This window comes from Bos indicus x Bos taurus, chromosome 26 (assembly GCF_003369695.1).
Source record: "Bos indicus x Bos taurus breed Angus x Brahman F1 hybrid chromosome 26, Bos_hybrid_MaternalHap_v2.0, whole genome shotgun sequence".
In the NCBI taxonomy this organism is placed as follows: domain Eukaryota; kingdom Metazoa; phylum Chordata; class Mammalia; order Artiodactyla; family Bovidae; genus Bos; species Bos indicus x Bos taurus.
The window spans coordinates 34,886,614-34,901,590 of NC_040101.1; the positions used below are offsets into that span (position 1 = coordinate 34,886,614).

Genomic DNA, 14,977 nt, shown 5'->3' on the forward strand with positions numbered 1-14,977 from the left:
CACATCAGCTAGTCCAAGTGTGAGTAGAAGAAGAAAAATTAAGGCTTAAAAGATGCCAGGACTCCAAAAACAAAAAATGGTGTCATATTCTCTATTTTATATTGTTAACCTGTTTATAGTTCAGTTCAGATCAGTTGCTCAGTCGTGTCCGACTCTTTGCAACACAACGGACTGCAGCATGCCAGGCTCCCCTGTCCATCACCAATTCCCAGAGTCCACTCAAACTCACGTCCATTGAGTCGATGATCCCCTTCTCCTCCTGCCTTCAATCTTTCCCAGCATCAGTTGTCTTTTCAAATGAGTCAATTCTTCTCATCAGGTGGCCAAAGTATTGGAGTTTTAGCTTCAGTATCAGTCCTTCCAATGAATATTCAGGACTGATTTCCTTTAGGATGTACTGGTTGGATTTCCTTGCAGTCCAAGGGACTCTAAAGAGTCTCCTCCTACAACACAGTCAAAGGCATCAATTCTTCAGTGCTCAGCTTCCTTATAGTCCAACTCTCATATCTATACATGACTACTGGAAGAACTATAGATTTGACTAGATGGACATTTGTTGGCAAAGTAATGTCTCTGTTTTTTATATATGTTGTCGAGGTTCGTCAAAGTTTTCTTCCAAGGAGCAAGTGTCTTTTAATTTCATGGCTGCAGTCACCATCTGCATTGATTTTGGAGCCCCTCAAAATAAAGTCTGTCACTGTTTCCATTGTTTCCCCATCTATACGTCATGAAGTGATTGGACCAGATGCCATCATCTTAGTTTTCTGAATGTTGAGGTTTAAGCCAGCGTTTTCACTCTCCTCTTTCACTTTCATCAAGGGGCTCTTTAATTCTTCTTTGCTTTCTGCCACAAGTGTGGTGTCATCTGCATATCTGAGGTTATTTGATATTTCTCCCTGCAATCTTGACTCTAGCTTGAGCTTCACCCAGCTCAGCATTTCACACGATATACTATGCCAGCAAATTTGGAAAACTCAGCACTGGCCACAGGACTGGAAAAGGTCAGTTTTCATTCCAATCCCAAAGAAAGGCAATGCCAAAGAATGCTCAAACTACCACACAATTGCACTCATCTCACACGCTAGTAAAGTAATGCTCAAAATTCTCCAAGCCAGGCTTCAGCAATACGTGAACTGTGAACTTCCAGATGTTCAACTGGTTTTAGAAAAGACAGACGAGCCAGAGATCAAATTGCAAACATCTGCCGGATCATCAAAAAAGCAAGAGTTCCAGAAAAGCATCTATTTCTGCTTTATTGACTATGCCAAAGCCTTTGACTGTGTGGATCACAATAAACTGTGGAGAATTCTGAAAGGGATGGGAATACCAGACCACCTGACCTGCCTCTTGAGAAACCTGTATGCAGGTCAGGAAGCAACAGTTAGAACTAGACATGGAACAACAGACTTGTTCTAAATAGGAAAAGGAGTACGTCAAGGCTGTATATTGTCACCCTGCTTATTTAACTAATATGCAGAGTACATCATGAGAAATGCTGGGCTGGAAGAAGCACAAGCTGGAATCAAGATGCTGGGAGAAATATCAATAACCTCAGATATGCAGATGACACCACCCTTATGGCAGAAAGTGAAGAGGAACTCAAAAGCCTCTTGATGAAAGTGAAAGAGGAGAGTGAAAAAGTTGGCTTAAAGCTCAACATTCAGAAAACTAAGCTCATGGCATCTGCTCCCATCACTTCATGGGAAATAGATGGGGAAACAGTGGAAACAGTGTCAGACTTTATTTTTCTGGGCTCCAAAGTCACTGCAGATGGTGACTGCAGCCATGAAATTAAAAGACGCTTGCTCCTTGGAAGGAAAGTTATGACCAACCTAGATAGCATATTCAAAAGCAGAGACGTTACTTTGCCAACAAAGGTCCGTCTAGTCAAGGCTATGGTTTTTCCAGTGGTCATGTATGGATGTGAGAGTTGGACTGTGAAGAAGGCTGAACGCTGAAGAATTGATGCTTTTGAATTGTGATGTTGGAGAAGACTCTTGAGAGTCCCTTGGACTGCAAGGAGATCCAACCAGTCCACTGTAAAGGAGATCAGTCCTGGGTGTTCTTTGGAAGGAATGATGCTGAAGCTGAAATTCCAGTACTTTGGCAACCTCATGCGAAGAATTGACTTGTTGGAAAAGACTCTGATGCTGGGAGGGGTTGGGGGCAGGAGGACAAGGGGACGACAGAGGGTGACATGGATGGATGGCATCACCAACTGGATGGACATGAATTTGAGTGATCTCCGGGAGTTGGTGATGGACAGGGAGGCCTGGCATGCTGCAATTCATGGGGTCACAAAGAATCGGACACAACTGAGTGACTGAACTGAACTGAACTATGCATATAAGTTAAATAAGCAGGGGGGCTATATACAGCCTTGATGTACTCCTTTACCGATTTGGAACTAGTCTGTTGTTCCATGTCCAGTTCTAAATGTTGCTTTTTGACCTGCCTACAGGTTTCTCAGGAGGCAGGTAAGGTGGTCTGGTAGTCCCATCTCTTGAAGAATTTTCCACAGTTTGTTATGATCCACACAGTTAAAGGCTTTGGTCTAGTCAATAAAGCAGAGGTAGATATTTTTCTGGAACTTTCTTGCTCTTTCTATGATCCAATGGATGTTGGCAATTTGATCTCTTGTTCCTCTGCCTTTCCTAAATCCAGCCTGAACATGTGGAAGTTCATGGTTCACATACGGTTGAAGCCTCGCTTGGAGAATTTTGAGCATCACTTTGCAGCATATGAGATGAATGCCACTGTATGGTAGTTTGAACATTCTTTGGCATTGCCTTTTTTTGGGATCGGAATGAAAATTGAACTTTTCCAGTCCTGTGGCCTCTGCTGAGTTTCCAAACTTGCTGGCATATTGAGTGTAGCACATTCACAGCATCATCTTTTAGGATTTGAAATTGCTTAACTGGAATTCCATCACTTCCACTAGCTTTGATTATGGTGATGTTTCCTAAGGCCCACTTGACTTCACATTCCAGGATGTCTGGCTCTAGGTGGGTGACCACACCATCGTGGTTATCTGGGTCATTAAGATCTTTTTTGTGTAGTTCTTTGTATTCTTGCCACCTCTTCTTACTGTCTTCTTTTGTTAGGTCCATACCGTTTCTGTCCTTTGTTGTGACCATCTTTGCATGAAACGTTCCCTTTGTATCTCTGCTTTTCTTGACGTGATCTCTAATCTTCAATCCCTCTCATTATTGTCTTCTCAGAGAAAAGCACACTCAACCTTTTTCAATGCATTTTGTAAAATGTGATTGCAATTCTCCTCAGTCTCCTTACCTTCTTATTATATTGGTCAGTTTCTTCTGGGTATTTTGAAGAATATCAACACCAAGAGCTAAATTTTATAATTTTAAATACATTTCAAAATGGTCTCCTTCTTGTGTATTACCTTGTGGCTTTAATTGGAGAATGATATAAATAGAATAATTTGGAGAAATTTAATAAATAAATAACACTGGATTAGATAATTTTGCTTAGGGAAACACAATTGTATTTTGTTGTTGTTGTTCAGTTGCCAAGTAATGTCCGACTCTTCGCAACTCCATGGACTACTGCATGCCAGGCTTTTCTGTCCTTCATTACCTTCCAGAGTTTGCTCAAACTCATGTCAGCCCCTTCTCATTTTGCCCTCAGTCTTTCCCAGCATCACAGTCTTTTCCAATGAGTCAGCTCTTTGGATCAGATGGCCAAAATATTGGAGCTTCAGCTTTAGCACTAAAGAATATTCAGGGCTGATTTCCTTCAGGACTGACTGGCTTAATCTTGCTGTCCAAGGGACTCTCAGGAGTCTTCTTCAGCACCACAGTTCGAAAACATCAATTCTTTAGCACTCAGCCTTCTATATTGTCCAACTCTCTAGGCATGTTGAATTTATAGTGATGATGGCAGGTTCAGGTTGTTCCAATAATAAAAACATCTTAGAAATCAACCTTTCTCCATTATTTTAAACAGTAAACTTAAGATTTATTTGCAAATTATATTCCAACTTTCTTATATTGTTTTTAGGATGTCCATGTGATCCTACTTTCCTTCTGACCTATGCTCCCTGCAATGTGATCTGCTCCATTATATTCCGGAATCGTTTTGAATACAGTGATGAAAGTTTTCTGACCTTGGCAAAGTATATTCATGAAAATGCAACAATTTTTAGCACCCCCTGGATTGAGGTAAGGTCAAGGTTCTCTTTAAATAAGAAGTAACTTTCTATCTAAAGTGATTACAACATTTCTTTGTGCTACTGTTTGGTACCACTTAGTGAGTTATCATGGAGAAGGAAATGGCAACCCACTTCAATATTCTTGCGTAGAGAATCCTGTGGCTGGAGGAACCTGGTGGGCTGCTGTCCATAGGGTCGCACAGAGTCCGACACGACTGAAGCGACTTTGCATGCATTAGAGAAGGAAATGACAGCCCACTACAGTGTTCTTGCCAGAAGAATCCCAGGGATGGCGTAGCCTGGTGGGCTGCCATCCATGGGGTTGCACAGAGTCGGACATGACTGCAGTGACTTAGCAGCAGGAGCAGCATCGAGTTATCAAAGCAATTGAATGTGTTGAAATGAGTTTGTAAACAAAATATAAGAATAGTAATAAAAAATAGTGCAACAATTATAGCAAGTTTTTTTTGAGAAATCTTTTTTCCTCTGATTTTTATGTGTTTAAATAAGATGTATATACATTGTATTTTTACTGTTAGTAAACTGTCAGAAAAAAAAAACAATAACCTATGCTGTACTATAACCAACAACTAAAATTCCATGGATCATAATGTTATGATGTTTTCTACCTGAGAAGGACTCTAGAGAGCAAGTAGTCTATGGAACAGAAAGCTCACTGGAAATACTGAGCTTATTTTCAAAGTAACCTAACCAAAAGAAGAATGAGTTAGATATAAAAACTAGATTTCTTGATTCTCTATCCAGTTTGATACAAGATCAGATCAGATCAGTTGCTCAGTCGTGTCTGACTCTTTGCAACCCCATGAATCGCAGCACGCCAGGCCTCCCTGTCCATCACCAACTCCCGGAGTTCACTGAGAAGATAGCAGCTGAATAAATTTCTTCAGTACCTACCGAGGGTATTAAGTCATGAAGACACTGTTTAAAAAGGATTCTGTAAACTCTAGGACTGTGATGGCCTAATGAATAAGGGCAATGTGTACATTTCTGAAGATGTAAAATGCCTAAATAAAAGTAAGTTAGGTAATATAGGCATTTCCTTAGTCTTTATGGTATAGTTTCTTCATTTAAAAAATGGTATGGTGTGAACAGACTTAAAAGGAGTTATTGACAGTAATACAATAATACTAGGAGACATTAACACATCACTTACATCAATGGACGGAACAGTTCAGTCCAGTCACTTAGTTGTGTCTGACTCTTTGCAGCCCCATGGACAGAACAGCCAAACTAAATTGGTAAGGAAACATTGGCCTTAATCAACATATTAGACATGATGGACTTGATAGATTTATATACAACATTCCGTCCAAATGCAGCAGAATACACATTCTTTTCAAGTACACATGAAACATTTTCCAAGATAGATCATATGATGTTACAAAACAAGTGTCAGTAAATTCAAGAAGGTGAAATTATATTGTGCATCTTTTTGACCACAGTGGTATGAAACTAGAAATCAATTACAAGGAAAAAAAAAAAAAACTGTGAAAAACATAAACACATAGGAGATGAATATGTTGTTGAATATGTTGTTAGCTGAACTAAACAATAATGGGTCAAAGAGGAAGTAGAAATACCTTGAGAGAAATGAAAATGGAAACACAACATTCCAAAATCTATGTGACTCACAAAAGCAGTTCTAAGAGGGAAGCTTATAGTGAAACAGGTCTACCTTAGGAAACCAGAAAAATACCAAGTAAGCAATCTAACATTACACATAAAACTAGAAAAAGAGTGGACACTCTCCATCCTCCTTCTGATGTCTATGTCAGAAGCTTTCTCTGTTACTTTTCTTTCTTTAATAAAACTGCTACACAAAAGCTCTTGAGTGATCAAGAATGGTCTCTGGTCCCGAAGCTAAATCTTCTGAGATCACAAATCCGACACAGTTCACTGTAAGCTATCATCTTGGGGGCTCATCCGGGATTTTCAGGACAAGGTAAGAACACTCAAGAGCTCTAGCCTCTCTGCTTTCTCAGTATACACATTTTTTGCTTTACTTTACTAATGCTATGGTTTGCGTGTGTGAATGAATGACACACCCTGTACGAAGGAAGTGATGAGCCCTGCTCAGTGGTTTTGAGGTGCCTCATAATGACTGAAGGCAGCTCCCCAAAAGGGAGCCTTGTTAGGGGTTTATGCTGACCTGCCAATGCCAAGAGGCACTCAACATTCCTTCGAGGGGAGTGGCCATAAGTGGGCAAAGCATGTGGAGTGAACTTTCCTTTCTCGGTCAATTTTTTCTGGTCTCTTTGACCATTCCGTAACTGGGGAATTAGAACTACTAACCTAATCTGTTAAGAAAGCTGAGCGCTGAAGAATTAATGCTTTTGAATTGTGGTGTTGGAGAAGACTCTTGAGAGTCCTTTGGACTGCAAGGAGATCCAACCAGTCCATCCTAAAGGAGATCAGTCCTGGGTGTTCATTGGAAGGACTGATGCTGAAACTGAAACTCCAATACTTTGACCACCAGATGTGAAGAGCTGACTCATTTGAAAAGACCCTGATGCTGGGAAAGATTGAGGGCAGGAGGAGAAGGGGATGACAGAGGATGAGATGGTTGGATGGCATCACCGACTTGATGGACATGGGTTTGGGTGAACTCTGGGATTTGATGATGGACAGGGAGGCCTGGCATGCTGTGGCTCATGGGATTGCAAAGACTCGGACACGACTGAACCACTGAACTGATACTGAACCTAGTCTGTTGGATCATAGACTTTCAAGGGAATTGGGATTCATGCTGATACTATGCACTTTTACTTAAACCCCAAGTATGGAAGCGCCTAGCCTTGCTAGAAGGCAAAAGTTACAAGAGCTTGTTTGGGAGCGAGCAGGAGCTCTAGCTCCAGGAAAGTCTCTCAGGCTAAAGGTCATTCTCTTGACTGCCTGCCTCAGGGCCCAGAGTCCTAAAAGTGAGTTTTTGTCATGACTGTGCCTCTTATCTATGTGGATAAAAGCACTGCTGGTGACCATGAGGTTTTTGAGGACATAGGTTGAGAATTGTAGAATCTGTTTCGATTGGAAGTGCAATGGGCTTCTTCTTTGGTAGTGCTAGCTGTTAGCAGACCAGAGAAAGCTCTCCAATGGCTTCTGTCTCAATTCCATAGATATTCCTTTTGCGGAATCTGTGGAAAGGAACTGGAATGATTGGACCTAGTAGCTTGAGGACAAAAATCACTTTTTCGTCCCTGGCCAGCCCTCTACCACCTCTTTTGCTATCACATATACTGGCACAGTGACACTCAGAAGGGACATCTTGGTAGTTGCTTGTCTCTTTATGACTCACCACTTCTACTGCAGTCAGGACTGTATTTAGAAATGTACATGGCACACATAAGATAGCTGCTTCCTCTAGTAGTCCTAGCTTGGGAAACATTCTGGGAAACTACTTGGGAAATCAAACAAAGGTTTTGGTGGTAAGAAACTAGAAATCAATCTGGTAAGCCATCAGGTCTACCCCTGGTGCATCTCCACCCCACCTTGGTGGTAGAACCGGGAGGGATGAGTAAGATGCCTGTGTCAGTAAGGGACAGACTAATTCTGACCAGGGAAGGAAAGCTTCATTGGCAAGTCTGTCTGCACACTCATTTAGAGTAGGGAGGGACGCCTCTGGTGGAAAGAAGCCACGGCCGTGGGTGCTGCTTTTTTCTCTCTTACAGATGGGAATTAACAGTTCCAGAACCATTCCTTTACAATGTTAAAAAACTTGGGACAAGTTTGATCTCCAGAGTTTAAAAAATACACGTCTGATCTTTTGTGATACTGAAAGGCCACATTATCCTTTGGAAAATGGGGAACACTGGCCAGTTAAAGGGTCTCTCAATTATGATACCATTTTACAACTAGACAAGTTCTGTAGAAAACAAAGGAAATGGGTAGAAGTGGCAGATGTGTTGCTCTTTATCTCTCTGCAAGACATGCCAGACTTATGTACAAAGTGTGCAGATTTGGGTATGAAGCCTTCAGCTGCCTCCTGTATCTGGGGCTGTATCTGGGGCTTACTTTGCCTCTGTATCTGGGGCTACCAACTGAACAGGCTGAGAATCAGGGTGCCCTCCCAGGAGGGGTTGCCTTAGTCTCAGTAGAAATTCAAACAGTCCCAACTGTGGTCGAGACTATTTAGAGGATCCAAAAAGTACATAGAAGGCTTTATGGGACTAACTTTACTTTATGACCTTACTTGGAGAGATGTAATGTATGTCTTGGGACAGACACTGACTCTTAATTCAAAAACTCGAGTTTTGGGGGAAGCCACTACTTTTGGAGATGAATGGCTTGAAGGCAAGGGGAAAGAGGGAACATGAAATAGCCCTCCTTCCTACTGGGAGCCAAGCAGTTCTGATAACAGAGCCAGATTGCTGGATGTATTCTTGAAGGACTCAAGTGAGCACAAGGACTTTATACTATGCTAAGACTGACATAGAACAGGGAGAGAAGAAAACTCCTGATAATTCCTAGATAGACTACAGAGGGCTCTCTGCAAGTTTGCTGATGTTGATCTTGAAATTACAGAGGGAAAAATGATCTTAAAAGGTAGTTTTCTCACTCAATCGACTCCAGATACCTGCTGTAAGTTACAAAAACAGGCGTTTGGACCAAATCAATCTTTAGAAAAACTGTTGCAGCTGTCTCAGACAGTATATTATGGTGGAGAATATGAGGAGGAAAATGAGACAAAAAAGAACCAGGCAAAAGACTAAAGCCCCAGCATGGCTGTTAGATCCACTCTGAAACAGCCTGAGGAAAAATGCCCAGAGGGACCCGGGTGAAAAGGGATGGACTTGTCATTACTGTGGAAATGAGGGGCATCTCAAGTGGGATTGGCCTGAGGCATCTAAGCTGCCCCCGGCTCCATGTCCAGTCTGCAAAAGACCATACTGGAGAAGAGACTGCCTTCCGAGGTGTAGGCCCCATGGGTTGGACTCTCAAGACAATTGGGACTGAAGGTGCCCAGGGTTCCCCACACAAGCTCCCATCCTAATTACACCTGAGGAACCCTGGGTATTAATAACTGTGGGGGGCCAATCAGTCAATTTCTTTTGGACACTGGGGCAATTTTCTGTGTGCTCACTGAAGCCTCTGGTCCTCTTTCCTCCTAATCCACTACCGTAATGGGACTATCTGGATAAGCCAAACATTATCTCAGGTGTCCTTTAAACTACAACTAGAACTCTGTGCTATTTTCTCGAGTTTCTAATTGTGCCAGAATTTCCTTCACCCCTTCTGGGGAGGGATATAATGAACAAGGTCCAGGCCTCTGTCTTCATGAATATGGAGCCTGCTCTTCCTCTCCCATTAATTGAACAGAATATAAACCCTAAAGTGTGGGCTGATGGAAAAACTGAGGGTTGAACACAAAATGCTGTTCCTGTTGTTATCAACCTCAAAGACCCTCACCTATTTTCACATCAAAAGCAGTACCCACTAAAGCCCGAGGTTAAGGAAGAGTTAAAACACATCATTGAAGATTTAAAGGAACAGGGGCTATTAATTCCCTGTAATAGTCCATGCAACACTCCTTTTTTGGGTGTAAAAATGTCAAATGATAAATGGAGACTAATTCAAGATATACAAATAGTAAGTGCCTAATCTTTATACTTTATTGCCTGAAATTCCTAAATGAGCCAAACATGACTTTAAGATAATTGAGAGGATTTTTGGCATTACAGGCTACTGCCACATTTGGATTCCTGGTTATGGAGAACTTGCCTGGCCTTTATATAAACTTATAACTGAGACTCAGCAGGTCTAAACCGACAAGCTGGTTAGGCCCTCAGAGACTCAATAGGCTTTTAAGGCTCTTAAAACTGTTCTCTTGCACGCTCCTGCTTTGAGCTTGCCCACAAGATCAGAATTGAGTTTGTTTCTTAGTAAAAAAAAAAAAAAAAACAACTTATGGCCACATTCCTTAAGGGTAATTGCTGCTATTGACCTGCTAATGTCTATAGGTCATAAGTTGACTAATGGACAAAATCTTACTGTACTGACTTCTCACGATGTAAGTGAGATCTTAAACTCTAAAGTTCAGAGCAACAGTGGCTCCAACTTTATGAATAGAATATCACTTACACAGTTCCTGGAGACATCAATATTCAGAAAAAGCTGAAAAGGCTAATGACATTAGTAAGAGGCATCTGTGTAAGCAAACTCAGGAAACACAAGACTGTTGGTTTAAAGTTCTACCTGTAGCTTTAATGAGGGCTGGAACTGCCCCTAAAAAGGAAGGTCTGTCCCCCCTTGAATGTATCTATGGAAGACCCTTCTTACACACAGATATTGTTATAGACTCTGAAGCCTTAAAATTAACCATGTGACTCAGCTTTCAGCTTTTCAATTGCCTTATCAATTGAAGGCTTCCCATGGTGGGTTTCTCCACTTCAAGGAAAGGACTTTCTTCACCTCTTCACCACAACAATCGTATGTGATGCCTCTTTGGGATCTGATGACCACTAGCAATCCTAAGATGGATTGATGTAACTATGGACATAATGTACTTTTAATTTTGATTATGTTTTAACTTGGTTTAATGACTATTTTGCCTCACATCTGTAACTCCAAAATGGGGTTTGTTTCTAACCGTTGGAAAGCCTTTAGGTTACAAATGGTTGTCCTGAGAGAGTCAATTCCCACACACAAAACAAAATAGAAAAAGAAGAACAAAGCCCAAAGTTAGCAGAAGGAAGGAAATAATAAAGATCAGAGACTAAATAAAACAATAGAGACTAAAACGACAATAGAAAAGATTCAGTTCAGTTCAGTTCAGTCACTCAGTCATGTCTGACAACCATTTGTAACCTAGGAGTGCCACAGCCTCCTCCAACTATTACTTGGGGCCCTTGGATCAGAGACCTTCAATATGAGGGTTAGGAGAATATGTTGCCTCAACAATTTAGGGACGATGCCTCTCAACAGCAGCAAGTAGTTACGGAATGAAAACGGTGTCCTTTTCTGTTGGCAACATAATTGTCTTAAAAGAAAAGGGGGGAATAAGAGAGTACATTCCCAGGCAGGTTGATAAGAAGTCCGGTGTCCCTGAGGAGGAGAAAGGGATCTGGAGCTCATGAAGTGGAGATAGGGGTCTGGAATTCTCAAGGAGGAGGAAAAGACAAACATCTTTTTTTCCCCTCTACATTCTTTAGTCTTAGTCACATAAAACTTTTTTTTCCTCTAAGCCTGGTACTGATGATTACACAACAAACAACTCAGTTTAAACTCTGTACTAAAGATTATATAACAACAATACATCCTGCTTGAGGACAATTTCTCTTTCCTGAAAACCTTCTGGCTAATTCTGTTATCTTAAAATGTTAATTATGGGAGTGGATCTAGTAAGATCTTTACAACATTGAGACATTCTTTTGATTTATCATAATGACTAATTAAAAAAGTATGTAACTCCCTTGCTTAGACTGATGTCCCTGTCCCTCTTCTGATGTCTATGTCAGAAGCTTTCTCTGTCCCTTTTCTTAATTTAATAAAACTGCTGCACGCGCACGCGCGCGAGCGCACACACACACACACACAAAACAAACTAGAAAAAGAACAAACAAAGCCCAAAGTTAGCAGAAGGAAGGAAATAATAAATATCACAGATTAAATAAACAATAGAGACTAAAATGGCAATAGAAAAGATTCAGTTCAGTTCAGTTCAGTCGCTCAGTCATGTCCAACACTTTGCAACCCCATGGACTGCAGCACGCCACGCATCTCTGTCCATTACCGACTCCCGGAGTTTACCCAAACTCATGTCCATTGAGTCAGTGATGCCATCCAACCATCTCATTCCCTGTGGTCCCCTTCTCTTCTTGCCCTCAATCTTTCCCAGCATCAGGGTCTTTTCAAATGAGTCAGCTCTTCACATCTGGTGGCCAAAGTATTGGAGTTTCAGCTTCAACATCAGTCCTATCAATGAACACTCAGGACTGATCTCCTTTAGGACGGACTGGTTGGATCTCCTTGCAGCCAAGGGACTCTCAAGAGTCTTCTCCAACACCACAGTTCAAAAGCATCAATTTTTCAGTGATCAGCTTTCCTTATAGTCTAACTCTCACATCCATACATGACCACTGGAAAAAAACATAGCCTTGACTCGACAGACCTTTGTTGCCAAAGTAACGTCTTTACTTTTTAATATGCTTTCTAGGTTGGTCATAACTTTCCTTCCAAGGAGTAAGCGTCTTTTAATTTCAGGGCTGCAGTCACCATCTGCTGTGATTTTGGAGCCCCCAAAATAAAGTCACCCACTTTAGAAAGATTGATGAGTCTGACTAGAGTTTATCCAATGTGATTATCTTTTCAAAGAACCAGCTTTTAGGTTCACTAGAAAAGATTAGTGAACCTAAAAGCTGGTTCTTTGAAAAGATAATCACATTGGATAAACTCTAGCCAGACTCATCAGAAAAAAAGAACGCTCAAATAAATAAAATCAGAAATAGAAGAGGAAAATATATCACAGAAATTCAAAGAATCATGAGAGACTACAATGAATAATTATATACCTACAAATTGAACACCTAGTGAAAATGGATAAATTCATATAAACACACATACCAAGATTGAATCAGGAAGAAATAGATAATCTGAAGAGTGAACACTAGCAATGAAATAGAACCAGGAATCAAAACTCACCAAAACCAAAAATCTAGGACCAGATGGCCTCACGAGTGAATTCTACCAAATATTTTAAAAAGACCTAATGCCTAACCTTTCCAAACATGTCCAAAGGAACACTTTCAAAATTATTCTATGATGCCAATATTATGCTTAAACCTAAATTAGAAAAGGAAAAAAAAAAAAACACTAAAAAGAAGAGAATAATTAAGGTCAATACTTTTGATGAAGCTAGATGCAAAAATCCTCAACATAATATTCAGTTCAGGTCAGTCACTCAGTCACATCCAACTCTTTGTGGACTGAAGCATGCCAGGATTCCCTGTCCATCACCAACTCCTGGATCTTGTCATGTCCACTGAGTTGATGATGCCATCCAACTATCTCATCCTCTGTCATTCCCTTCTCCTCCTGCCTTCAATCTTTCCCAGCTTCAGGATCTTTTCTAATGAGTCAATTCTTTGCATCAGGTGGCAAAAGTATTGGAGCCTCAGCTTCAGCATCATTCCTTCTAATGAATTTTCAGGACTGATTTCCTTTAGGATGGACTGGTTGGATCTCCATGCAGTCCAAGGGACTCTCAAGAGTCATCTCCAACAGCACAGTTCAAAAGCATCAGTTCTTTGGTGGTCAGCTTTCTTTGTCAACTCTCACATCCATACATGACTACTGGAAAAACCATAGCTTTGACTGGATGGACCTTTGTCAGCAAATAATGTCTCTGCTTTTTAATATGCTGTCTAGGTTGGTCACAGTTTTTCTCCCAAGGAGCAAGTGTCTTTTAATTTCATGGCTGCAGTCACCATCTTCAGTGATTTTAGAACCCAAGAAAATAAAGTCTGTCACTGTTTCCATTGCTTCCCCATATATTTGCCATGAAGTGATGGGACCAGATGCCATTATCTTTGTTTTTTGAATGTTAAGTTTTTAAGTTGCATTTTCATTCTTCTCTTTCACTTTCATCAAGAGGCTCCTTAGTTCTTCTTTGCTTTCTGCCATCAGTGTCGTGTCATCTGCATATCTGAGATTATTGCTATTTCTCCAGGCAATCTTGATTCCAGCTTGTGCTTCATCCAGACCAGAAAGCCCCATGATATACTCTGCATATAAGTTAAATAAGTAGGGTGACGTACAGCCTTGATGTACTCCTTTCCCAATTTGGAACCAGTCTGTTGTTCCGTGTCCAGTTCTAACTGTTGCTTCTTGACCTGCCTACAGGTTTCTCAGGAGGCAGGTCAGGTGGTCTGGTATTCCTATTACTTGAAGAATTTTCCAGTTTGTTGTGATCCACACAGTCAAAGGCTTTGGTGTAGTCAATGAAGCAGAAGTAGATGTTTTTCTGGAACTCCCTTGCTTTTTTGATGATCCAACAGATGTTAGCAATTTGATCTCTGGTTCCTCTGCCTTTCCTAAATCCAGCTTGAGCATCTGGAGTTTCTCAGTTCACATACTGTTGAAGACTAGCTTGGAGAATTTTGAGCATTACTTTGTAGTGTGTGAGATGAGTGCAAATGTGTGGTAGTTTAAACATTCTTTGGTATTGCCTTTCTTTTGGATTGGAATGAAACTGACCTTTTCCAGTCCTGTGACCACTGCTGAGTTTTCCAAATTTGCTAGCCTATTGAGTGCAGCACTTTCACGGCATCATCTTTTAGGATTTGAAATTGCTCAACTGGAATTCCATCACTTCCACTCGTTTTGTTTGTAGTGATTCTTCCTAAGGCTCACTTGACTTCACATTTTAGGATGTCTGGCTCTATGTGAGTTATCACACTTTCATCATTATTTGGGTCATTAAGACCCCCCCCCCTTTTTTTAATAGTTCTTCTGTTTATTGTTGCCACCTCTTCTTAATATGTTCTGTTTCTGTTGCGTCCATACTATTTCTCTCCTTTATGGTGCCCATCTTTGCATGAAATTGAAATCAGCAATACATTAACATGTTATAATCTATGAATAAGCCAAATTTATTTTGGGGATGCAAAGATGGTTTAGTGTCTGCAAATCAATCTATGTGATACATCACATTAAAAATGAAGAATAAGTCATATGATTTTTAAAGTTTTGCAAAGAAACTTTTTGACTGAATTCAACATCCATTTATGATAAAAACTCTGGAGTGAATAGAGAGGGAACATACCTGAATGTAATAAAGCCCCCATAGGAGAA

General features: G+C 40.7%; 1 protein-coding gene across 1 annotated transcript in view; it reads left to right on the top strand.

Moving 5' to 3' along the window:
- The window catches only part of LOC113884516 (cytochrome P450 2C31-like), a 51,906-nt gene that overhangs the window by 11,505 nt on the left and 25,424 nt on the right, over nucleotides 1-14,977 (top strand). The window contains exon 4 of the mRNA XM_027529141.1: nucleotides 4,021-4,181. Coding sequence (XP_027384942.1) covers nucleotides 4,021-4,181 — 161 coding nt within the window. The remainder of the gene's footprint in view (nucleotides 1-4,020; nucleotides 4,182-14,977) is intronic.